This window comes from Papio anubis, chromosome 5 (genome assembly GCF_008728515.1).
Source record: "Papio anubis isolate 15944 chromosome 5, Panubis1.0, whole genome shotgun sequence".
In the NCBI taxonomy this organism is placed as follows: domain Eukaryota; kingdom Metazoa; phylum Chordata; class Mammalia; order Primates; family Cercopithecidae; genus Papio; species Papio anubis.
In genome coordinates this window covers 161,454,684-161,481,873 of record NC_044980.1, presented here as the reverse complement: position 1 = coordinate 161,481,873, position 27,190 = coordinate 161,454,684, and the positions used below count along the sequence as shown (strand labels likewise).

Here is a 27,190-nt window from a genome sequence, read left to right as displayed (position 1 = left end):
GCCTAAGCATCCTAGAACTGGTTAGAAAATATTTTCAGCCGTACCTGAATCAGTCAGAATAGCAAATACACCAGAAAGAATTGAACATGGGAAGGAAAGCAAGGACACTGTGGAGAGATGGCTGTGGATCGCAAGAGTCTGATACAGACAACACCTTATTTAAGTGGGAGGGTGGAAAGAAGGTACATCCTCCAGAAATGTCCCTTCTGTCTGCAGCCTGCTCACTCCAGCTAGTGCACACAAAGTGGTATTGGTTTTAAGCCCACAAGCATTACACACAGTGGGTTTATTAAAGGACACTTAGTGGGGGGATGAAGAACAACTCAGGTGACGGCAACAGCATCTCTCAGCTACATGAGACTGGAGGTGGGGGCATTGAGATTGAGAAGCGCCTTTCAAGCAACCTGTAATTCATGCTGGCTAAAGTGCTGAAATTTACAAATAAATAGCCCTTTTGTAAGTTTGACTCAAATCGGGATGCCTCTGTGATAACGTCACTCCCCTTCTCTTATGCGCTGAGGCTTGCTTGAGTGAAAAGAAAAGAGGATAGACTTGCTATTAAGAAATAGGCAATGCTCAGAACCCTGGAGGTATCCTTTGGCTGTGACCTGGCGGTAAAAGGGTCGGGGCTCCCATGTTTTTGGTAGTGCAGAGGGAAGTGCTTCCCTGGACTCCTGGGGATTTTCACACTGGAGAAAGGGGCAGCAGGGGTTTTGGCCACTCTGTCTGACCAGTGGCAGCCTCCACACTTCACTCTGTGATCATCCCTTCCCTCTGTCCCACCCTCTCCCAGGCGCCTCCACTCCAACCACCTGTACTGCGACTGCCACCTGGCCTGGCTCTCGGATTGGCTGCGACAGCGACGGACAGTTGGCCAGTTCACGCTCTGCATGGCTCCCGTGCATTTGAGGGGCTTCAACGTGGCAGATGTGCAGAAGAAGGAGTACGTGTGCCCAGGTGAGGATGCCTTACCTGCTCTCCTCTCCTGTGCTATGACCCACCCACTCGTGAACTCCCCCAACATCACCCTGACCTCGAACACATACCCTAGCCCAGAGCTTGGTGTGGAAGGAACCCCATAGGTCATCCTCAGTACTCGGTAGTCACTTAAAGAGCTGTAATGTGCCTCAAAGGGTTTTAAAATAGAAACTCTTTTCATCTGGTAAAGGGAAATGCTAAAAGAATTCATGAACTGCTTTTTCGGCCCCCTAGTCCATTGATACTAAGAAATCGAACATTTGTTGAGCCACACATAAAATGGAAACAGGTATAACGGAGGTGTTCTAGCATCTGCTAAACACGTTCCTGTCGTCCCATTGCTCATAGAAATTGGAAGACAAGATAATGGAGGCTCTGGAGTCAGCTGCTTGGCTGGAAATCTCAGCTCTGTCCCTTAGTGGTGTGTGACTTTGGCTCATCCGCAATATGGAAATAATAATAGTTCATAACTCAAAGAACAGGTGGGAGAATTAAGTGAAATAATGCATATAAAGCACTTAGCATAGTACACAGCCCTTGGTAAAAGCTAAATAAATGGAGCTTAATTATTCTAGTTGAGTGGGCCCACAAAATGTGCTGAGCAAACATAAGAGTTTGATCTGTGGGTAATGGAAACGTAACAGAAGCACAGATTGCCTGTGTAGCACAGAAAACAGAATGGTATAGACACATAGCTGAAGGCAGCTCAGATCTCTGGGGATGGGAGGTAGCTGAGTAACCCAGGAAAATCTTCCCAGGAGATGTAGCTTTAAAACAGAGTCCTGGCTGGGTGCGGTGGCTCGTGCCTGTAATCCCAGCACTTTGGGAGGCCAAAGCCGGCGGATCACCTGAGGTCAGGAGTTCAAGACCGGCTTGACCAACATGGTGAAACCCCGTCTGTACTAAAAATACAAAAATTAGCTGGGCATGGTGGTGGGCACCTGTAATCCCTGCTACTCAGGAGGCTGAGGCAGGAGAATTGCTTGAACCGGGGAGGTGGAGGCTGCAGTGAGCCAAGATCACGTCACTGTACTCCAGCCTGGGCCACAAGAGTGAAACTCTGTCTCAAAAATAAAAAATAAATAAATACATAAAACTAGGGTCCCAAATTTTACTTGTTTTTACTTTGCATTGACACCTTCCATTCTCACCAACTCTTCCTTTTTCTGTGGTAAATAAGTAGAGCTAATTCCTTGACGTCCTTAAAAAAAAACCAACCAACCAACCAAACAAACAAACAGAAAGCATTCAGTTGAGAAATTTCCCAAAGAGGTATTTTGATTTTCAGGAAGCCAGTCCTGGAATTGGGGCCCAGTGTCCTCTAAAGGCTGAGCCTGGGGAGTTAGCATGCAAGAGGGAACAAGGACCCCAGGGAGCTTAACCACTGTGGGCTCTGCATTTCTCTCAGCTTTCTAAACTGGTACCCACCTTCAGTACTAAGGGTTTACTGGGCCTTAGCTTGGGCTGCTGGACTCCAGTATGGCCAGAAGTACAAACTGTCTGGCCTCTTCTGCTCTTAGGTCACACTTGCGATTCACAAGAATTTTCCTTGAATTCAAGTTCATCTCATTCTCTGCCACTTCCTCCTGTCCTGTTGTTACTTTATCATGTTATTTATTATCTGAAAATATTTTAACATGTCTCAAGCAGTACCTCAATAACTTCCTATAGACGCCCACTTAGAAATCACTTCCCATCAAACACATATAATAAAACCATTTATCACGCAGTCACCAAATTCAAATATAGTGACTATAATTACAGTAATTATTCGGCAAAGGGTGCAATATCGGCATAAGTGAAAGAAATAATTATACAGTGCAGGAGTCATCCAAGAGGTAGTGAGAAAAACCAATTAGAATGATAAAACACATCATTACAGGTGAGTGCCAGGTTTAATGTAGTGTATGACCACGCACTCCGCTTCGTCAGAGAGCACCTTCCCATCAAAGTGCGGCAAGACACTGCTCACCTAGCAGCAGTCCAGATCCAAAACCGTGGGAGAAAGGCTGACCCTCCAAAGTCCAGGAAATCTGAATGCCTCACTCTCTCTCCTTTGGAAAGGCTAGGTCCAGCAGACAGGTTCATAGTTACGTGGGAGCACCTTGATCCACTTCTGTTTATAGCAGTTAATCCCATTGCTTGTGATGGTCCCTGGAGCTTCTTAGTATGAAGCCAGGTGTCTTTTGAGAACATGAGAGTGTAGTCCAAAGGCTCCAGACATGCCTATGCTGTTAACCTCCACCCTCTCACCTGTAGTATGAATTAAGGGCAGGGCCATATGGAGACCCCTATGCGTGAGGGATTCTTTAAGTGCCTGCGCAGGCTCCCGTGGGTTACAAACTAGAACGCTGTGAGGAGTCACTCTCTGAAAAGGGCAAGGTCAGATACAAAGGTCTGGGGGCTCTAGTGCATTGAACATCCATGAAGATTGAACTCCCACTATCAAGAGTCAGGTGAATGTGGAACATGCCCTCCGAAAACTTCTGCTATTATGTGGGTGCAAAAATAATTGTGGTTTTTGCCATTACTTTGAATGGCAAAAACTGCAAATACTTTTGCACCTTTTGCACCAACCTAATACGTTTTCAAAAATTGTTAAATGCACTTTGTGAGACAATGACAAAACCTTGAGAGGAAGCAATGTGGAGGAAGGTTCAGTCTGTGAGTGTGCAGTTAAAACACAAGTGGTCAGTCTTTGAGGCCCTAGAGAAGGACATTAAGGAGAAGAGCTATCTTCAAGGACTGACCACATTCCACACGCCACCACCAACAGTGCCAGTCCTGCCCCAATGCCTGAGCCCTACAAGGCACCTGAAGGACACTGTTTTTTATGGACCTGTCTGTGGTGGGTTGTTCATTTGTTTGTTTGTTTGAGACAGTTTCGTTCATGTTACCCAGGCTGGAGTGCAATGGCAGTATTTTGACTCACTGCAACCTCCGCCTCCCGGGTTCAAGTGATTCTCCTGCCTCAGCCTCCTGAGTAGCTGGATGATAGGCACCTGCCACCATGCCCAGCTAGTTTTTTGGATTTTTAGTGGAGATGGGGTTTCACCATGTTGGCCAGGCTGCTCTAGAACCCCTGACCTCAGGTGATCCACCCACCTCGCCCTCCCAAAGTCCTGGGATTATAGGCATGAGCCACCGCACCTGGCCCTGTGGTGGTTTTTAACTCCAAAAACCCCAAATGCCCCTCATTCAAGCTATTCACCTGTTAAACCACAGGAGGAGAAATTCGGTCAAGAACTGAAGACAAGAACTTCTCTTACAAAATAGAGGTCATCCACTCAGGAGGAAAAGAGGCATCAGGGTACCAATTAAGCCATCCCTAGGCATAGCTTCATCACCAGCAGTCCCCATCCAGGCAGCATAAGAAAAGCTCCCTGAGCCTTTAAATGGTATCGAAAATTTCACCAAACACATGGCTCCAGAGACAGGAAAGAGCTTTATCTCGCTTAGCCTGTGAGGACTCTGCCTGCCCAAGTCCCTGATATCTCCCTTTGAATTAAATCCAGCTGTCTGGAGCCCAGCGTCTTCTCCCCAGAAGCCCTGGATATGGGCTCCTTATCACTTCAGCTAACCCAGAAATTTGCTAGCAGTGCACTTTGGCAAAATTCATCTCCTCTGTCAATTGTACCTTTCCAGTTGAAGGCATTTATTTTCTTCCTCTGGGGAGACAATTGGGAATTTTTCACAAGGGTGGGGAAATAGATCTTTACTTTTTTATTAATTTTTTTCCCTATGTTATACAACTTGACTACTTGGCTCCCTTCAGCCTCTGCTGAAAGGATTTCTGTGAGCTTTTCTTGTTTCAAGAGGAAGGTTAGGGTCCCACGTCTAGAAGTGTCTGGTTGCTTGTGGCCTGAACCAGACCAGAACTTTATCAAAGTCCATGATCATAGACCAGAGAAGTTCATGTTACATGAGTTGCAATTTGTTGGGGTTTTTTTTTCTTCATCCTTATCTAAAGGGTTTATTTGAGGGTTTAAATTGTAGGATTTATCTTCCACGTGTTAATTTTCTGGTACCTTAATGTGGAAGGGTTTCTACCAGTCATAATTTGTAATTCACAGTTATTAGTTGACCTCCTGAATCAGTTATCTCTTTGCTTTGAATGTCTTTGAACCCATTGGTTTGTCCATCTGTTTCACACTTACCTGCCCTTGGCCTTCTTATCCTCTCCTACAGACATTAATCTTGTCTTCTAGTAATGAGGGGCCACGTCGTATACTTTTTCAGGTGCCCCAAATACCTAGAACAAAGCTCGAACCTAATAGCCTCTCAATAAGCACTTCATTTATTATTAAAAATGAAATATGCTTATCTCCCTAGAAACAAGAAACTTCCCCTTTTCGTCATCTTTTTTTTAAAATTTGGGACTAGTTACTAAGTACAAAGATAATTAAGGTAAGCCATGACCAGCCACCCATCTCCTTAGGAGGTTTTAATTAAAACACCATAATTGGACATTGCAGGAATGAGATTATTAGGTTTATTTAGCCATTCCCAAAATTATCATGCCTCTGGTATTTAAATCACGTTCATTTATATTCTCATCATAATTGCTCGAGTCCCATTGTCATCGCAGTCTGTTGTTGGCTTTTGAAAGGCCAGAGGCCAGTAAGGATGCTTAATTTGAATACTGGAATTAATTTATTTCCACATGCTCACAAGGCCATTGGAGCTTTCGACTCTGCACTTTTACCAAGTGAGGTTTTTTGTTGTTGTTCAGACTTTCAAAATATTCTGTAATTTTTTTTTATTTTGTTTTGAATCGACACACAATAATTGAACATACTGATAGTGTACAGTGTGATGTTTCAATATATGTACATATTACGTAAAAATCAAATCAGAGGATTTAGCATGTCTGTCACCTCATACATTTGCAGTGGGAATATTCAAAATGCTCTCTTCTAGTTATTTTGAAATATACAACACAATATTGTTAACTGTAGTCACCCTACTGGGCACTAGAACACCACAACTTACTCCTTCTCTCGAACGGTAACTTTGTGCCTGTGGATCAGTCTCTCCCTATGTCCTCCTCCCGAATACCCTCCCCAGGCTCTGGTAAGCACCATTCTACTTCCTACTTCTATGAGAGCAACTTTTTTAGATTCCACATATAACTTAGATCATGTGGTATTTTGTCTTCTGTGTCTGGCTTATTTCACCTTACATAACGTCCTCCAGTTTCATCCATGTTGCTACAAATGACAGGATATTTTGTGGCTGAATAGTATTCCACTGTGTATATACAGCACATCGTCTTCATCCATTCATTCACTGATGGACACTTAGGTTGATCGCATATCTTGGTTACTGTGACTAATGCTGCAATGAACATGGGAGTGCAGATACCTCACCAACACAATGATTTCATTTCCCTTGGATGTGTACCCAGTAATCGAATCATTGAATATGGTACTTCTGTTTCGAATTTTATGAGGAACCTGCATACTGTTTTCCATTGTAGCTGTCCTAATTTACATTCTTACCAACAGTGTATAAGAGTTCCCCTTTCTCCATATTGGTGCCAGCATTTGTTATTTTTTGTCTTTTTGGTAATAGCCATTCTAACTGGGATGGGGTGATAGCTCGTTGTGGATGAGGTTTTTTTAAAGATAGAAATAAACACAGCTCTAACACAAGAGTGTTTGATCATCTCTAGTGTAGCTTACACAGTCTGTGTCTCAGTCCCTGAACCCGCTCTTCCTACCTCTTGAGATTCCAAGACTCTGATGGTTTTCAATTTCATGGCAATAAATAGAGGAATTTGGGGTTCCTTTTGGCAGAGAAGAGCACAGGGCTAAACATTAAAACGTTGTTCGCTAGCTTTATGATTTTGGGCAGTTTGCTTAACCTCCCTATTCAGTTTCCTCATCTCATGCTAAGGGGGAAAAAAAGAATGGGACCTAAATCATGGGTTTTATGAGGATCAAGTAAGATAATATATATGAGCACTCAAGGCAGTGTCTGGCACATAGTACACATTGAATACATGTCAGTTGCTGTTATGAGACTGATGGCTACTCTCAGTTTGGCCCCCACTGTGTCCTTGGGCAAGTCCCTTCCTCTCTCAGGGCTTCTCTTTCCTTGCCATCTCTATGGGCCCGTCTAAGTCTGAAATTCGGTGGTCTTTTTCCCACTCATCTCAGCAGACAAGTTAGGGCCTTTTGCTTTCAGCGTGGTCATCATCCCCATCTTACCAATTGGGAGAACAAAGTGGCTGGGCAGGAGCCAAGTCCCTGGTTATGGCTCAGTCTCTCTTCCCTCTGATAACTTCAGGGGCAGTTATACAAGCAGCAGAGATGGGATACCAGGCGCAATACCCACGCAAGCGGTCGCAGGGACTTGCCCTGTGAGAGGTTGGACTGGAGATGCATCCCTCCCCTCTCACTCACTTGAGTGTCCCCTGGACCGGAGGCAGCGCCGCTAATGATCAGTGAGGAGCTGGGAGGGGTCTCCACTCTCCCAGGCTCTGCTCTGTCCCCCTTGAAGTCATCAGGCCGTGGTCCAGGGGGCCTTAAAGACATCTGAAGGTTAGGAATTGTAGTTGCTGCCCTGCCCTGTTTGGCCCAGAGACAGCTTTGGCTTCAGATGGAAAGCCCAGAGCCAAAGTGCTGACCAAGACTTCCCAGAGGGGAGACACGTACTTCAGCCGCATCCCCATCCCCCTTTTCTGGAGAAGAAATCCGCCTCAGCAGAGCAGCGTTTTAGTGCCACTGAAAGAGCTCCAAGAACAGATAGCGTGGACGCTTATTTCACAATGAAGACACGAAGAGCAAGTCCACATGCTCCCAAGCAAAACATCTTATAACACGAGTTCTATAGCCTAGTGCATCACTGTGCTCTGAGTTAAGGCCAGTAGATAGGCTCGCTCAAGGATAGTGTGGGTCATGAGACCACCGTAAGAGCATGCTGTACAAGATGAATACACTTGTGCATGCAGACAGATGTTCCCGTTTCATCAGAGATATAGAGAGTGATTCCTTCTATCCCAATATAAAATTGCTATTCCCATTCCCCTCTGTTTCCCAGCGTACAGTGACATAATTTGCTGGGTAAAATGGTAGGTGTTTCCTTACTTTGTCCCCCTTGGAAATCCACTGCCTCTACCTTCCCCAACATGTGTGGACAGTAAGGGCTGGGTTTGTTGACAGAGCTCAGTAGAGTGCCTAGGACACCCCGGCTTGTGCAGGTGAGATGGGCTCAGAGGGGCCCCAGGTGTCTTGGACAAGTGATTTTGCCAGCACAGAAAGCTGTGGTGGAAAGAAGACAGCTGCAGACAGATTCCCATCTCCCACAGCCACTCCACCTCCCCATTCTACAGCTCATCCTACCTACCAGAGCCCAGGTACTCAGAACTCAGGGAGCTTCCCTCAGGGCCCTTCCAGAAGGAAGGCTCGCCTCTGTAGCTTTGTGACATTTAGCCCCTCCACATCTGCCAGGCTTCTGGGCTGGTGTCCTTCATGTACTCATCTTCTCATTTAGCCAAGGTATGCTTCTGGGTCCGTGTTTTGTATGGAGCTCTGTTTTAGGCACTGATAGTACACCAGTGATTAAGACTGGAAAAAACACTGCCATTATGGAATTTACATTCCAATCTCAGTCCAGACACGGAGCAAAGTGGAGGGACTTCTGCCGTCTAGCTCTCCGTGGCCCACAGGGAATGGGCTTGGTCCATTGACACTGATCACAGGAGAATGTTTCTAGGGAAAACGAAGCCATCTTTCAACCTCATTGTAAGCCAGAAGTGTTCTGTTGAAACAGGAAGGTGACTGTCCTCACCATGTGTGAATGCCTGGCTGGTGAGCTGCCAGCCCAGGGTGCTATCAGAGGCTATAATTACCATTGTTTCTCTCTGCGTAATTAAAGGTGTTGTTAGTGACCTGGTTAAGGAATCTTTTTCAAAGACTTTTTTTGCCTTGACAGCATCCCTTGAAATGTAGCACACACAGCCAAACAGAATGGGAGTCACCCTGCGGGAAGACCCAGCAAGTTCCCAGAGGGACTCAAGGCTGTGCCCGGGGTCTGGTTTAAAACAGAATTAATTTCAGAACGGAAGTCAGAAAGGGGTACTTTTGGAAGACTTCTGTGTTAGAACTTCCACCGCCGTTATAAGCCCTCGGATATGGCATCTTTCTTTCCCCTTGTCCGACACACCCCATTCAAGTAATATTTTCACAGATCGAAAGAGAGGGAGGGCCGTCCAGTCCCTCCGCCTGAACAGATGGAAAATGCAAGAGTTCAGACTCCCATTCGTGACATTTCCAAACAGGAAGGTGTCCCAAGTGTGGGGATTCTCCCTGGCTTTGTCAGGTGTGCTCTTCTCTTGATGTGGAAGGCCAGGTTTGGCAGTTTTCTTTAGGGAACGCCATCTGTACTTCAAACACCCTGACATCTGAGGCCAACCGCTCCCAACCTCCCTTTGATGTGGGTGATGGGATAGGAGCCTTTCACACTGTAGAATTCCCTTTGCTGTCTGCAAAGAGAGCTGGAGCAGAGGAGGTAAAGATGTTAGGTATTTTCACTCCTTCCCAGAAAGAACTTCAGTAATCATGCAATCCAAACTCCTTATTCACTGACACGGTACCAAAAAAAGCTCAGAGAGAGGTACTGTGATTTGCCAAAGGTCTTACAGACAATTTGCGGCAGAGCAGACCCAATAATAACAACGAGCATTACCAAGCTCTTACCCTGTGCCGTGTATTCTTCTAAAGACGTCTCAGGCATTACCTACCTTTGCCTTCACAACAAAACCATGCTATGAAATAAGTATTATTATTTTCCCTATTTTACAGATGGGAAAACTGAGGCACAGGGAAATAAGGATGAAGTGATAGAACCAGGAATCAGATAGAGGCGGTGGGACCCAGAGCCCACAGTCTCAGCCACAGCACTCTCCCATTCCTGAGCCGAGGCTCTTACAGGTTGGCTCTCTGTGGTTTCCACTTTCTCAGAAGTGTAAAGGCTTTCCCAGTTTGGAAGAAAGCCAGTATCATCACTCTGTCTAGGAGAATGTTCCAGCTGGGAATTTAGTGTAAGTCATCATCTTTCTGGCATTTTCCATGGTCTCCATTAGATCCACTTGTGTGGCACTGGCAACTTGGAGGTCCATGTACCCTGGCCAAGAATATTTTCTCAAACATCCCCACTCTGAGGCCATGTTTTCAGTTTTTGTTTTGTGTATATGTAAGTGAGGTCAAGGGAAGTAAGAATCTTTGGTCATTGGGCTGGTATTTTCTGGGAAGGTGAACGTTCCAAATTAAGCTGTAGATGTCAACTGGAGCCCCTACAGGAGGATCCACCCTCGGGCCCATGAGGACTATTGAACGCAGAGAGCGCGACCCTCTGTTTGAAGCCTCAGCGTCCCAATAGGACACCAGGCTCAGCTGGTCGTCTGGCTCAACCCCAATAGCTAGACACACTCTGGCTTCCCAGACTCAGTTTCTCCAGTGAACAGGGGCCAGACCAAAAATCACTTTTTCCCTGCAGACTTTTTTCATGTTCTGTGTTTAATCTACAATTAAGAGCCCCGAGCCAGAGGCCCCATGTCCAAGCAGTGAGGCAATCTGCAGACCTCATCTAAGTTTGGTCTCAGTCATGGCTCTTTTTCCTGAGAGGGCAATCTGGAAAGACACTGAAATAACCCCCATTGGCTGCATCCAGCAGCAGTGGGATGAGGTCCTGGGAGGGATGTGGGGTTGAGCTTCTATATTGGACCAAAAAATCCACATTTGGAAAGCTAACCGTATGATTAAGAGTCTTACCTCACTTTGAGGGAATAGTCATAGCACGAAAATGTTTACAATGTCTTTAAAATATTTGCATTTACCTCTTGTATTCAGGATTTAATGTGACCACCAGAGAAAGTGATTTAGATTCCTGGTGACTCTTTGAGTCTTGAGTTGGGTTAGTAATGGATATGTCTATCTACATTTGGCTTTCTAAATGAGCTCCTTGGGTACTATTTGCTTGGCTTTCTATCACTTTGCTTGAAATTCACACTGATTCTCACCTCAAACAAAATTAACAGCTGGCTTCAAAATATGTAGTAACTTATTCACCTTTTTTTCAGGTGAGATAGGTTTTATTTGCATGTTCCCTAGACATAGAAGCCATTTGGAAATGCCTTGGGTGTAGCTGCTGATGGGGGTATTAACACTTCGACAACATCAATGCCCCAAATGGGGAAATTCTACCACCTGGTTTTGGTAGCCCTGTGGCTTGCAGCCACTAGAGAAAGGTCTAAAAGCTATATTTACACTCAGCATCCAGTCACCAGCTAAAAGTCAGAACCCAAGATGCACCTTGGGAAAGTGGTCCCATCGTAAGCTCTTTGGATTCTAGCAGCGTATTTTCATGTGTGATTGATTCTGAGGGCCCCTCTTTCTCTGAAAGATGGAGATGACAGGGCAACAGAGCAGGTGGAGCAACTCAGACAATGAGGTCAAGATCAGACTCTCTCCTCTTTGCTGAATATTTAGCCTGTGGCACCTGTGTCTCCCAGGTGACAGGAGATGTCAGCTGGTGATCATTTTTCAGACGGCTGTCAGGTCATGCTGTGCCCTTAGGATGCTGGTTAAGCACACAGAAGCCCAGGCAGCTCCTGACACTGACATAAGTTGACTGTTGTGCCTTGGCTCCACAGCCCCCCACTCGGAGCCCCCATCCTGCAATGCCAACTCCATCTCCTGCCCTTCGCCCTGCACGTGCAGTAATAACATCGTGGACTGTCGAGGGAAGGGCTTGACGGAGATTCCTGCCAACTTGCCGGAGGGCATCGTCGAAATGTAAGTGCACCTGTCTGACACCCCCGACAACTGTCCCTGGCGAGTTCAGCTCCCTGTCCCAACCGATCACCCACTAGGCCATCAGCACGTGGGGCTGTGGGAGCTAACCATTAAAAACACTCAAGAATCTCTTTGCTGTCCTCCCACACTTTCCCAGCTATGATAGCTCAGTGGTCAAGAGCATAGACTCAAGATCAGAATCAGCAAGCTGTAGCTGGGGGCCAAGGATTCCCACCGCCTATTTTTGTAAATAAAATGTTTTTGAATACCTCCACATCCATTTATGTGTGTCCTGCCTATGGCTGGTCTCGTATGGCAGTATTGAGCAGCTGTCACAGAAGACTGCATGGCCCACAAGGCCTGAAGTATGTTCTCTCTGGCCCGTCCCAATGAGTTTGCCAATCCTCGCCTTAGAGTCACACTGTATTTGTATCCTGGCCATACCGTTTACTAGCTGTGTGACATCAGGTAAAATAATGTCTCTTTCATCTTTAGTTTTCTCACCTATATTAATGTGATACTTATGGTATGACACCTCAATGGGTCATTGTGAAAACTAAATGAAATACTACCTGTGGAGCACTTCATACAGTCCTCTGCACATGGGCAGGTACTCTGTAAAATAGTGGTGGAAGTAGTAGGACGTAAATAAATGATTCACTCATTTCTTAGCTACCATTATCTGAGAGGAGGACTGAGCTCCTAATTACCTCAGATGTGATTTTTGTCCTCTCGATTAGATCTTTTTTAGGTAACGACACAAGATTGTGTATGTCTCTGTGTATACATGAATGTCAAAAATTCCAGTAAAATGTATTTGTCCACATAGTTCGGTCTAGTCCACTCTCCCCTCATACATTAGAAAATGGCCAGTATCTCATTCTAAAATGAGTATAGGGCCAGTCAACGTTGACCTCAAGGTTACCCTTTAAATAGCAACTGTTGTTTTCATTTTTCTGCCTTCACCTTTAGTTGGCTTGATTAAAAAGATCATTATATGGAACCCTTCTACTGAGAACATCATTCGGTAAAATCCCCCCAAATAAAAGATACATATTCCCCTTGCCTTTCTGCTTTGTCGTAATCTCCCCCCTTTCTTCTTTCCTCCTCCTCTTCCTCCTCCTCTTCCCCTTCCCTGTGTGTGCCCTTCTGTTCCTAATGCATTCCAATTGAGGGCCATTGACTCTTTCATTCATTCTTGTATTCATTCAGTAAACATCTGTTGTGGGCCCACTGTTTTCCTGTCATTGTTCTGTGCTTGGAAAGACAGGAACAAACAAAACAGACCCATTTCTGCCTGTATAACACTTGCATTCTAGTGGTAGCGGGGATAAACGAGCAGCAAAGTAAAGTAAGTTAGATAACATGTCAGAAGGTAGATTCTATGGAGAAAAATAAAACAAGAAAAGAACAGGAAATAAGCGAGAGAACCAAACGGTTATCTGGAGGAAGAGTATTATAGGTTGAGGGAATCGCATGTGCAAAGGCCCTGAGACTGGAGTGGGCCGGATGCTCCAGAAAGCCGGTGTGGCTGGAGTAGAGTAGACAAAAGGGATGGTAACAGGATGAGATCAGAGAGGTAAGGAGGGGCCACATCCTGGGATGTGTTAAAGACTTTGGCTTTAGCTTGATTGCAATGGGAAGAAGCACATGACTTACCAGTGGAGTGGAGTCTTCACTTCTGCTTTCTTCACCTACTTTGCCAGCTTTTCTTTGATTCCTTTACAGTCCCATTTTCCAGCCCTAGCAGACACAACCCGTGCCTCCATACCATCTGGCAGGCAGGAGCTGGTCAATAAAGGGTCCTTTCTTCCTGCCATCCCCGCCTTCTGCGGCCCTTCGCCTTCCTTTCCACAAACACTGACAATTCATTCCCTTAGGGTTTTAATGCACCTCTCCTTCGGTCCCTGTGGTCCAGTGCCATAGCTTTAGAGAGCTCTCCCTCTACAGAATCTACTTAGTCCTCACCTACCTCTCCTGCTCCTCCTATGGCCTTCCAACATACTATCTAATTTACTTTAAATATCTCCCTCCTTCCATCATTCCTCCTCTTTCCTATCCTTGCCCTCTTTCTTTTTTGCACTGTTACCCTTTCTTTCTTTCTTTCTTTTTTCTTTTCTTGTTTTTTTTTTTTTTTTTTTTGAGACAGAGTTTCGCTGTTCTCACCCAGGCTGGAGTACAATGGCATAGTCTTGGCTCACTGCAACCTCCACCTCCTGGGTTCAAGCAATTCTCCTGCCTCAACCTCCCAAAGTAGCTGGGATTATAGGTGCCTGCCACCACACCCAGCTAATATTTTTTGTACTTTTAGTAGAGGGAGGGTTTTACCATGTTGGCCAGGCTGGTCTTGAACTCCTGACCTCAGGTGATCCACCCACCTCGGCCTCCTAAAGTGCTGGGATTACAGGCATGAGCCACCGCGCCCGGCCTCCTCTTCATCATTTTCTCCCTCCCTTGATGCATTTCTCCCCTTCTCCCCCTTGCTCTACCCACGGTCTTCCCTCTTCTCTTCCCCCCTCCGCCCATCTCTTTCTCCACCCAGTTAACCTTCACTTCCCTTCCCTCACCATCCACACCACAATGGGCCTCTGGCCCTCCCACAATGGATGTTCAAGACAGAATTCTCACCAGCCCTCATCTCATTTCAGATTCCTATGTATCGTTCCTTTCCTTCCCTGCCCCATCTTATTCTTTTCTCCTTCCATCTGCCAGGTTTTATGTTTTCTCTTTGGCAGCCACAGACTGTCCCTTGGCTAGGTTCCAAAACTGCAGTCTGATGAAAGAGTCCAGTCCAGGTAGCCAGGCTGTAGCCAGTGAACCCACCCCAGCCCTGATTGAGGGGCTCTGGGCCTGCCACCCCGCTTCCACTTCACATCTCTATACTCTCAGCTTGGACCTCATGGATACACAGCTCAGCTCTCCAGGAGAGAGAAATTGCAGATAATCACATCAGAGGTGGGCTTTGTGCAGGCCAGACCATACCTGGAAGGTTGGACTCACACCTGGATGTGTTGAAGTTTAAAAGCAATTTGACAAGCTTGAACAGTAATTGCCAAAAGCCTGTCTATTATGATTGAGTTTTTCCCTGTTATCAGGTAAAGTGAGAAAAACAAGAACAATGTGATATTTTTCTATTGAGCAAAAATATTCAGTTTAAAGGAGCATCCTTTAAGTTTTTGGACTTCCTTATTCTGTTATCATTGTTTTTAAAAATGTCTTTTATTTTATAAAATGATAACCACTGAAGACAGAGTAGTCTGTGTGTGTTATATATGTGTAATTATTGTATAATTATAATTTATGTGTATTGCATAGCACACATACCACAGATTGCCATAACTGGCAAAATAAAAGGTCTGGTCACCACCTAGTCTTTGAAATCCAAAAGTCTGAGAATGACCATCCTAGCTAGAGTGTTTCCAGAAATAAACAGAGACAACCAACCAAGAGGTTAAGAGTATAGACTGTGGATCCCAGCAGACATGCATTCCAGCTTTGACTCTGCCTTGTAGCCATGGACAGATAACTTTTCTGAGCCTTGGTTTCCTCAGTTGCAAAACGCAGAGGCTAATGACACCTCCTTACTGGTTCTTAAGAAAGTTAGGTGAATGAATATAGTAAAATGCTTAGCATTGTGTCTGGTCCATAGGATATACTATATTAACAATGCTTGTTGTTAGTTCACACTGGCAAATACTACAACTATCACCACGACCTTTATTAGGATGATGACAATAGTTAGAAACCACATCCTAGGAGCTGGAGCTACCTACACAAAAGATTCCTCCATAAACATGGGTCAGTTCTTTGAAGGGTTATGGTTGAGAGAATAGGTTCTGGAACTAGACTTCCACTTGCAATATGACTTGAACCTGGGAGTAGCTCATCTTCATGCAAATGTATTCATATATGTAAATAAGACTGCCCCTGTGTATCAGGCACCCACGGTCTACCAGATGGATTGCCCAGGACTTTTCTTGCTGTGCTTGCCTCCTCCTCCTCTGTGATAAAATGAAACTGAAAAATTAAAGCAGAGGCGACAAGTCTCTATGGTTGGATAGGGAAGTTCGAGAGGTGACATGTAAGAGAGAATTTGAGAGTGGGTTGGAGGGGGGATCCTGCTTCTTCCATGTATCTGGGGACCTGTGTGATGGCCTAAAAGGCTTTTGTCATGTGACAGGTCAGCAGATGGGTGGGAAGATGAGAAAAAAGGGAGCAGAGAGTTGAAACAGCAGGATGCACCCCAGGATGAATGGGAGGTATCTGATTTATCATTCCAAAGACATCCAAATGTGGCTTTTTTTTTTTCTTTTTCTTATTGAGAATTCCACCCCTTGTCCATGGCCACCCATATAATCCAGATTTGTACTTCCTCCTTAGGAATGTTTTGTACCATGTTAAGCTCTCCACTCCCTCTTCTCAATCCTTAGCTACTATTAATTCTCGTAAATTGCCTTAACCTTGGGAGGGGCTCTGCACTCCCCAACTTTAGGGGAAGGGGAGGGAGTTGACTTTCTCTCATGCAAAAGCAGTCTTGCAGACTCTCTCCGATGCTTCCCAAGCCAAAGCAGCTCAGAGGAGTGTGTGCTGGTGTCCCCGAATACCAGAGCCAATTCCTCTAAAAATAGCTTTCTTCCAGAGAACCCATAGCGAAATGATGATTCACTGCAGATTTTCTTCGAAGCTGAGCTCCCACCAAGGGCACCATTCTCACTGCACCCTGTCGGTTCTCTGAACCAGCTCTGGCTTCCAGCAGGGTTAGATTATGGGAAGCCCCAGAGACCCACATGTTCCTCTGCTCTGTGGTCTTCAGACGCCCTTATGAGTCTTCAAAAGCTCTGGAGGGACCATCTGTCCTTAGAGTCCCATCTTCCACTTTTGCTCTGTATCTCCCCATGGTGGTATCCCATGTCTCATATCTTCCGCTATGGAAGCTAAATGTCTTCCATGAAGAAAGGCTATGGACAGATTTCCATGTCCAGTCATAAGTGAGAGCATCTGGTGGGGGAAATAGCCCCAGTTTTCCCCTTGCCCCACCTTAACCACATTGTCTCTCTGAGATAGCGAGGCAGCCACTTAACAATAGCAAATATTCCATTCTTACCAGCCCCCAGGGGTTTTGAAAGACACACAGAATTAAAAACACAACAAAACAAACCAGCAAACGGAACCAAAGAGCTGGAATGTTCTAGAAATCATAGACGTCACTGACTCTTGGATTTTCTGAGAGCGCCAGGTTTCCATGTGTGGGACTGCCACATGGAAGGAGGGATGATAGGGTGGCATGGGAGCAGGTGGTATGAAGGAGAAGCTGATGAGACAGAGTGGCTGGGAACAGAGCCTTGGGATCCATACTCGGCGGGTTTGAATCCCTGTTCTGCCTCTTACTTTAAAGCACATTCCTTAACATCTTCATGCCTCATTCAGTTCCCCGCTTTGCATAAAGGGGGTCATCATACCTACCTAGAAATCTCCCGTGTAGATTAAATAACATAACATGGAGAAAGTGAGCACACTGCACTGTTTCGAAGCTACTAAAAAAATGTAAAAAGCAAAAACCTATGCACATGTATATGTATGTGTCATCACAGAATGATTTAGTCTCGAGGTCCCATGCAATTCTTCATCCATTTTTTTCTAAGACAAAAAAATAATTTCCTCTGTGGCACCTGAGCACATGCACAGAATAAGAAAAGCAAATCTTGCTCTGTGCTGTGTCTGTACCTCTGCTTTCTGCAGGCAATTCCAGGTGTCTACACACAGCACAGGTTGGGAACGGCTTTTTCTCAGATATGCCTACATTCCTCATCTTCTCTATGGATCAGACATATAAACTGGATGGGAGAGTCTAAGACATTCTACCTTTCTTTGTTTCTTTTTTTTTTTTTTTTTTTGAGACAGAATTTTGCTCTCGTTGCCCAGGCTAGAGTGCAATGGTGTGATCTCGGCTCACTACAGCCTCCGCCTCCCATGTTCAAGTAATTCTCCTGCCTCAGCCTCCCAAGTAGCTGGGATTACAGACACCCACCACCAAGCCCAGCTAATTTTTTGTATTTTTAGTAGAGATGGGGTTTCACCATGTTGGCCAGGCTGGTTTCGAACTCCTCACCTCAGGTGATCCAACCGCCTCAGCCTCCCAAAGTGCTGGGATTACAGGCGTGAGCCACCGTGCCCAGCCAACAGTCTACCTTTCTGAAGAACCATGAGGACCAGTGGTAAAGAAAGAGAGAGGCCAAAAAGGGACTTCCCCAGAAGGTGTGCCCAGAGCATAACCTTAAAAGGATCCTTCCTTTTCAGCCTTCTTCCAACATAGGGAAGCATTAGGAACTGAACCTTTGGGGTCTGAGTTGTCTGGTCCATCCAACTAGCCCAGGATGACTTAGAGGAAGAATAAACAAAGTGCTTCCTTCCTTCAGCATGATCTGGACATCCTAACAAGAGTTCCCAAGTCAAGGAAGGCTGAGAGAGATGGGAAAGAGTTAAGAAACCACAAAAGTGTCTTCTAGGTGGGAAGCAGGATAGCCTAAGGGTCAAGGACACAGGCACTTCAACCAGACCAACCTGGATTCAAACTCAGGCTCCACCATTCACTAGCTATCTGACCTTAGGAAAATTAACCTCTTTGTACCATTATTTCCTCATCTGTAAAATGGGTATATTAATAATACTACTTGGTTCATAGTACTGTTGGAAAAAAATAATTTGAGCCAGTGTATGAGGAAGACAGTGTCTGACATATCAAAAGCCCTCAATAAATGGTAGATGTTTATCATATTATCAACACCACCACCACCACCACCAATGTTTCCACACACTCCAGGACCTTTTAACCAGGTGACTTGCAGACATGCCCCTGCGCCGGCCGTGCCCCTGCCAGTCTCCCTGACATAATGTTGACTTCTGTATTGCTAGAAATATATTGTGTTTAGTCACATGTTTGCAAATGGCAGATCATTAAGGCAGCATCTGAGGAACTAGGGCAAATCAATACAGAGCACAAATGGCTGAAATCCCCATCAGATGTTCCCATTGTTTTTGCTGGTGCGGGAAGACACTCGGATGTTTGATTTGTATGTTTGTTTTTATGCTAGTTCTATTAAATCAGTTTGCAGCCTGAAGAATGTTTACCAGACAAAGACACATGTGCCAGTTAAGAGAGACCTAAATCAGCTGTTGGCTTCAGACCATCCCTAAATGTGACAGTTTTTGCTGATGCGAATGCTTCTTTTTGTCCTTTCCATTGAGCTTTTCACACTAGGAGTGTGGACCTTTGCATCCTTGTTCTAGGTTGCAGGACTAGGCTAAGTGCAAAGCCTTCCAGGCGTACCTGCTGCACAGAGACACATGTGAACACGCACACATGTGTGCACACTTTCCAACCTTGCTCCCATGACAAAGGGGCCATTTTCCCTGTGGATGAGCTGGAAAGGACTAAGAAAATGAAGGTCCTTCAGCTCCAAATGGTATTCAGCAAAGACTGGTGATTGAGAGTTTGGGCTTTGAAATCAGATGAAGTTGGCTTTGAGTCCCAGCTCTACCTCTCCCTGACTTTGTGAATTTGGGCAAGTGACTTAATCTCTCTGGGCCTCAATTTTCTCATGTTTAATGTGGAGGCGGTAATAACCAATAAGCTCTGCCTCATAGAATGTAACTATTAAGTTAGACAAACCATGTGAAACTCTCAGCCTGGTGTCTAATATCTGAGCACCTGATCCATCATAGCTCGTGGTGGTGGTGGTGGTGGTGGTGGTGATGGTTATCCCTTCCCTTTCCTTTCCTTTACATTGAAGGTACACAAAGTGTTCACAACCACGCTCCCACCACAGACAAATTCCTGCTGCCTCCTTGGGCAGGGTTGACCCTCATCATGCAATGGCCTTGGCACTCTGGGAGGGGCTGGGTGTTCAGCCAGTGCCCAAAACAGCCTGAGAAGCTGAGTGACTGCAGACAAGAATGAAACCCAGACCAGGCATGGTGGCTCACACCTATAATCTCAGCACTTTAGGATGCTGAGGCAGGAGGATTGCTTGAAGCCAGCAGTTTGAGATAAGCCTGGCCAACGTAGTGAGACCCTGTCTCTACAAAAATAAAAGTTAAAAATTAGCCAGGCATGGTAGTACGGGCCTGTGGTCCTATCTACTCAGGAAGCTGCGGTGGAAAGATCACTTAAGTCCAGGCATTCAAGGCTGCAGTGAGTCATGATCACACCGCTGCACTCTAGCCTGGGCGACAGAGCAAGACTCTGTCTCTTAAAAAAAAAAAGAAGGAGAAGAAGAAGAAGAAAAGAAAACCAAAAGGCAGAGTGAGCAAGTGTGCAGGATGCAGAGCAAGATCTCTGCCAGGCTGAACAGGCTAAGCCTGGAATTCTTTTTTCTTTGTTCAGAAGCCACACCTTTGCACTCCATTTGCATGTCTTATGTATATTCACATCTATATTTCATCTTCTCTGGGTTCCTGCAGCTTTTCCCTGAGTACCTACTTCCACAGAGGCCACATGATGTCTTAGTGTGTGAGTCCTGGGGCCCTAATCCCTGAAACTGTTCTGTGACTTTGAGAAAGTCCCCTTCAGTTCCTCCATTTTCACAAGTATATAGAGGCAGCGTATCCAATGGATAGAAACAGAGATAGCAGTTCTGCCAGTTCCTGGCCCTGTCACTTTGGACAAGCTATTTGATTTCTCTAGGTTTTCTTCTCCTCATCTGCAACATTGGGCCAATATGGTTTACCTCACAAGTGGAAGGATTAAAAGGGATAATAGACATAGTCAACTAGACCCCATAAATGATGGCCCTTGATGTTTATTATGGTAGCAATAAAATTTGGTTCTGTGATGCACCATCTTGGGCTGGCCTCTATCACCAGATTCTCCAACTCCTTGGGGCCAGCGTCACATCAAGTTCATTGATTTATCTCTCCCTCAGTTCTTGCACCCATCATTAAGATGGAGGGTAATTGATTAGGAACTGCATAGAGAGCCGGCAGACCTCACACCCGGTGCTGGCCTGACTTGCATAGGCTCATTGGCCTGAAGCTGGGAGCAGTGGCTCCTCTTGCAAAAACTGAGGGGGTTGCCATTGTTACAGACAGTGGCTTTCCCTGGAGGCATCATCCAGCTGAAATCCCTTGCCACAGTGGCAGGTGAATGACGGGATTCCTGGAGAGCACGCACCACCTGACTGGCAGCCCCAGAGATCCATGGAGCTGCTGCCTTGGCTAAGAAATCTCTACTGAACTCTATGCTCAGCTGGAAAATGAGCATGTCCTTGGAACTTCTCAGGCAAGGCAGGCTGCCTCGAGTCTGCTGTCTCTGTGGGTGGCTGTATCCAGTAGCCCACAGTCTCTGAGACCCCGTGGCAAGTTTTTGTGGCTCTCTGTGAGCTGGCCAGCCAGGTCTGTGACAGTGCTCCCGGTAAAGTGCACTCCCCGCCCCCCTCCAGCAGGGTACAAAGGCATTGTTAATAGACCGTGGCAGTCTCATTTGTAGACTCTATTCATCCGGCAGCCAAGAATGATATGTCCTGATACTCCCTCTCTCCTCTCACCCGCCTTTCCCCTTTCTCCCTGCTTTCCCCCTTCCTTTTGCCTGGAGAGTGATTTGTCTGTGTTATGGGTTGGCCTGACAAACCATTCCACATTAGCAGCTGAGATGTTGTTTGAAATGGGAAAATTGCTGGCAAACTGCTCCATTAGCGGTTCCAGTAACAAATACTCTGTTCCCCCAATGAAGATGAGATCGCAGAGGCACAAATTAATACGACTGTCTCCCCGACTCTGCAGCGGGGATTACTCTTCAAGATGAATGGGTTCATCCCAGCCAGAAATGTGCATCCACTAGCTGTAGGCTTCAAGGGAGCCCATTCTTCCCATCTATCCCTTTTGTTCCCGCTACATCCCCTGCCACACATTTTTGTGTGTCTTCCCAGTTGAGGGTTTGGGGAGCATCAAGGCCAAATGAGGAGGTGATGAAAAGATCTGCACCTTGGAGAGAAGGGAGATGGATGAGGATGAGATCCTAAGCCTGGGCTGGGGTGCCATTCATCACCCCTAATAGAGCACCCCGCCTCCTCCACATGCCTGTTTCCCACCACACCTGTTCTTGGTGACAGAAAGTCATTTGAGAGAGGAAAGAATAAAGAATGGAAATGCTCACTCAGTCCCCACGGCCCCTTCTCTTCCAAGGAAGTTCTGGGCCCTGGGCCTGCAGCGTCTCTTGTTCCTTTCAAAGTAATAGGAGAGGAAGCATTTCAGGAAACTTCATAAGAGGTTAAAGCCACAGATTCCAGCAGCAGCCCAAGGGAGTGGTCCAGTCTGGGCCCCTGGGCCTTGCAGGATGTCAGGGAGCCAGTCTGATGAATGTCAGGCTGGGAGCCTAAAGATGTTAAGGCTGTTCCTGCACTGTATTTAAACAGCCCATGGAAAAGCCCAGAAATGAAGTCAACCATTGACATTTCTGCCACATTAGCAGTGTGGCTGAGTGTTTAACTGAGTAGTGACATGGTTCCATGACAGATAAGCATTGCTGGCCCATGGCCCATCTCTTGTTACTCTTCCTCCTGTTTATCCCTTTGACTTATTCCGCATTCTGCTTGGTTACTTGTACAGCTTTCTCTGAAGAAAACAGCTGCCACCAAAGGCAGTTTATCATAAGCAAGAATCAAAAATCCTCAAGGAAAGGTCACCCTTTCCAGCTTTCTCCAAAGAGAATTAGACCCTAGGACAGGTGCTCCATATACTAGGACCTGAGTTCTCTGGCTGCTGCAGTGTTTTGTCTGGTCTCCCACAACCAGAACGTGCACCTGTGATAAGAGAGACCTCCCTATCCTTAAGGCCAGAGAACACAGTAGCCCTCAGTGACCACTTGTTGACAGGTGGATGGTTAATTGACTCTTCTCTGCTCTGTTTCCCAGACGCCTAGAACAGAACTCCATCAAATCCATCCCTGCAGGAGCCTTCACCCAGTACAAGAAACTGAAGCGAATGTGAGTTTCCCCTGTGGAGAAATGAGCCCAAATGTTTTCAATTTCCGGGGTTGTTTGCAACGTGTAGTGGGCAATCTGTCCAGGTGACAGACCATGTCCATTCCTCCTGGGCAGTTCTGTTTCGGAGCTGGAACACTGTCCTAAGCCTGGGAGGTAAGACGTGGAAGCGTTCTCTGAAGATTGTGAGGTGTGTGGGCTTGGACATATAGTGCTAAGAGCCTCTCCAACTAAAGCAAAGTAAAATTATCTGTGTGGGAGGTAGAGATGAATTAGCCTGGAAAATCCATATCACTGTTTTTATTGTCCCTTGGCTTCAGTGATGTGGACCTAAAATAGGAGTTTCAGCAGAGACGTGATGGTGGCCCCACAGCTGTCTACACCACCGTCACCAACATCCCTACAGCCATGCATACATTCATATAACAAATACTGAGTGAATGTCTGCTGCAAGCAAGGATCTATGGATAGAGCAGTGAACAGAAACTAAGTCTGCTGTCATGGAGCTTGCATTCAAGTGAGAAAACACAGAAAATACAGAAACAAATATCAGAAATCAGAGTATCAGTGATGGTGGGAGGGTCTTTTAGGTAGGTGTGCCCATGAAGGTCTCTACGTGCAGGTGGCCTAAAAGAAGGAAGGGAGTGAGCCCTGAGCTCTCAGGAAAGACTGTCCCAAGCAGCAGGAAAAGCAAGTAAAAGGCCTTGGGGAGCATGTGTCGATGGTTTGTGGAATAGCAGGAAGGAGTGGAACGAGTGAGGGGAGAGGATGGGGCTTGTGTTGGAAAGGTTGGTACTAGATCACATGCATCCTTAGACCATGGCACAGACTTTCTGTTCTTACTGCATGAAATGAGAAGCCTTGGAGGGTATGGTCAACATGTGAGCACCCCCTACATCCCCGTTAGCTCTGTAAGTCACATCACTCCACCACTGCATCACATCGATGCCCGGTGACACCAACCCCGCTGTTCCTTCCTCACCACGGCAGCTTGGACGGCACCATTGCATCACCGCCCTCATCCCCACCATGTGACAATGTCATCATTCTTCCTCATCCCATGACGACCTTGAGCACTGCTCTGTGAGTCACTCAGAGCTGGGGGCTCTGCAGGGAAGCCAGTAGGATTCAGAAACAGCCCAACCATTGCCATCTCAGGTATTAAAATTCTGGACAGATACTCCTTCCCTTTTTCAGGCTAGGAAATCATTTAGTAGAGCCCAGTAACCAAGTTGCTGTTTTCATTCCACTTACTCTTTTTGCACACCGCCCCCTCCTCCCTGCACCTCACCCTCCTACAGAGGAAGGAGAGAGTCAGGTAGAAATATGCATGGACTCAGTCCTGCTTCTTCCTTCCACACGAGGCTGATTCATTGCTTTCCCTTGAGTAGGAGGGCCCACATTAAAGAGGTTAAGTGTCTGCTGATTCCTTTTATGTTAAAAATAAATATCCCTGCGAAACAGTGGCATTGGTAGGCTTTACCCTCAGATCTCGGGAAGCCAACTTCCCATCTCCCTGGAAATCCAAACCAAACAAGCTTTTCTCCTGGTGCAATTCCAGAAGTGGAAACCAACATAATGAGGCAGCTCGAAGCACGTACTTCTTCCCTCCCCTTGGCAGCATTCCTGCTGGAGGAGCTGTATAAATATAGGCCTTAATATTTAAAACCTCGGGCCATTAATCTCCTGGTGTCCCTGCTTCCCCAGCCCGCTCTCCATGCACCCCCCCCCCAATTCATTTTTAAAGCTCAGCTTGATTATGCAGCCAGATAGTAATTTCAGTGAAAAATGACAAGTTCAGTCACTGCCCCAACCTATATCTCTTGCATGATTTAAGTTACTGCTCTAATTTTTTGTGAAGTCCAGGTAATTTAAAGCTTGGCTATGTTTTACTGTTCCTTCTCCATCCTATTGGACTTGCCATGATCTGTGCATTCAGAATTCATAAGACCTTCTCAGTCACAACCCGGAAAGTGAATTTAATTTTTGATCACTTATGATGCTACTGATATTTATTATGATGCCCTTTTTTTTCCCCAAGAGGATGGCAATAGAGAAGAGAGCACACTTAAAAATTTTCGACTAATGGAACTTCAGAAACCTAGACTGAAGTGCAATCAATGGCTTGGGAGAGGTAGGGTCCCTGATGAGAATGGATTTCAAAACCCTAATTTTTCCTAAATATACATGACCAGTTTATCCCTAATAACTAACAGAAGGAAGTTCCCCGCTCAACTGTGGCTGAACCACATCCTGCTCTTATCTCTTACCAAAAAAGAAAAAAAAAAAAAAAGAAAAGAAAAGAAGAAAGGGGAGGAGGGAGAAAAAAAAAGAATTCTCCCTGAATGAATGGCTTTGTCTCTGCCTATTCCTAGTGGTCACCTTAGTATAAAAAGCATTCCTAGTACAAACTAAAAGGTTGAGTATTCCTTATCCAAAATGCTTGGGGCCAAAAGCCTTTCAGAGTTCTGAATTTTTCAGAGTTTGGAATATTTTCGTGTGTAATGAGATATCTTGAGAATGGGATCCAAGTCTAAATATGAAACTTATTTATGTTTCATATACAGCTTACATAGGCTGAAGGTAATTTATATGAAGTTTTTTTTTTTTTTTTTTTTTTTTTTGAGACGGAGTCTCGCTCTGCCGCCCAGGCTGGAGTGCAGTGGCCGGATCTCAGCTCACTGCAAGCTCCGCCTCCCGGGTTCACGCCATTCTCCTGCCTCAGCCTCCGGAGTAGCTGGGACTACAGGCGCCCGCCACCTCGCCCGGCTAGTTTTTTGTATTTTTTAGTAGAGACGGGGTTTCACCGTGTCAGCCAGGATGGTCTCGATCTCCTGACCTCGTGATCCGCCCGTCTCGGCCTCCCAAAGTGCTGGGATTACAGGCTTGAGCCACCGCGCCCGGCCAATTTATATGAAGTTTTTAATAATTTTGTGCATGACACGAAGTTTTGACTGCAACCCATCAGTCACATGAGGTCAGGTGTGGAATTTTCCACTTGCGACGTCATGTCCGTGCTCAGAAAGTTTCAGATTTTGGAGCATTTCAGATTTTGGATTTTTGGATTAGGGATACTCAACCTGTATCAAAGCAGAGAAGACACAGAGAAGCAGTAAAGAGCACTAGAGGCAGCCCCTTGGTCTTGCAAGTTTGGTTAAGTAACTGGTAGGCCTGACACCTGGGCTATCTATTATTGTGCCACAATGGGGTGTTGGGAGTTCTTTTCTTTTACATGCTCTTAGAGCAACTTGTTCCACAAGCTCCAGGACTTCCAAGTGTCTCACACTTATATTCCCTGCATGACATTTGTAGGCACTTGAATTTGCCACCTCTATTCCAAACAGTCTGGAAAAGCTACCCCTTCTTGGTCATCCAGTTTATAAGTCCCAGAGGACCAAGGTGGGTCTGAGACCATTTTCTAAAACATCGTGGCCTGAAGTATATGACCTAGGGACCACCTACATGGGAATCACCTGGAGATGTGTTACATACACAGATTCCTAGCCCCAACCTCCCAGCCTACAAATCAGACTCTCTGCAGTGCATTTTTAATCTACACCCTCATGAGGTTTGAGAAGCACTGGTGAAGAGTCATCCCAGTGCCCAGAACCAGTTCTAGGGGCAGCTGCTGTGGCTAGGGACAGGGTCAAGCATGGAGGTCAGTGGGAAACTGGAGCCATCTCCCAGCTGCCTTCCACCTCAGTGCCCTGTGTTGTGCATCCATCACAACAAAAGAGCAGAGGGGTCCTTGAGCTGATAGGAGACTTGAGATGCTTGCTCTGTGCCCAAATGGCTGTGTCCAGTCACTTAGGGCTCCAGGTACTTCACCTCTCAGGGCTGCTGTTTCCTTCTTGCAGAATTAAGAATTAAGACAAAGTGTGCTAAATATTCTCACTTATACGTGGAATCTAAACAGAGCTGAACTCTTAGAAGCAGAAAGTAGAATGGTGATGTTCAGAGGCTGGTGGGGCAGGGGTGGGGTGGAGATGAAGATGATGGAGATGTTCGCCAAAGGATGCAAAATTTCAGGTAGACAGGAGTAAGTTCAAGAGATCCATTGTATTATATAACATGGTGAATGTAGTTAACAACAGTGTATCTTATACTTGAAAATAGATCAGAGAGTAGATTTTAAGTGTTCTCACCACAAATAAATGATAAGCATGTGAGGTAATGCATATGCTAAGTAGCTTGATTTAGCTATTCCACAATGAAAGCATATATCAAAACATTGTGTTGCACCCCAAATATGTATACTTTTTTAAAAGACTAGTTGAGTACAGTAGTGAAAAAGGAGGAAAGAGTAGAACAAGGAGTTTGATCTGTAACTGACTGTGAACAATCCATTGAGAGAACTCACTACCTTTGGACCAGCCTAAATATACAGTTTTTATAAAAATAAAAAAGACAAAGTGACCAAGGTCAATTCCCAGCTAA

At 45.8% G+C, this 27,190-nt stretch overlaps 1 protein-coding gene across 5 annotated transcripts in view; it reads left to right on the top strand.

Annotated features, from left to right (window-relative positions):
• Positions 1 to 27,190, top strand: part of SLIT3 (slit guidance ligand 3) — a 636,360-nt gene that overhangs the window by 480,148 nt on the left and 129,022 nt on the right. For all 5 annotated transcript variants that reach the window (XM_017960112.2, XM_017960114.2, XM_017960113.3 and 2 more), the window contains 3 exons: positions 794 to 957; positions 11,636 to 11,777; positions 22,685 to 22,756. In XM_017960112.2, the coding sequence (XP_017815601.1) occupies positions 794 to 957; positions 11,636 to 11,777; positions 22,685 to 22,756 (378 nt within the window). The remainder of the gene's footprint in view (positions 1 to 793; positions 958 to 11,635; positions 11,778 to 22,684; positions 22,757 to 27,190) is intronic.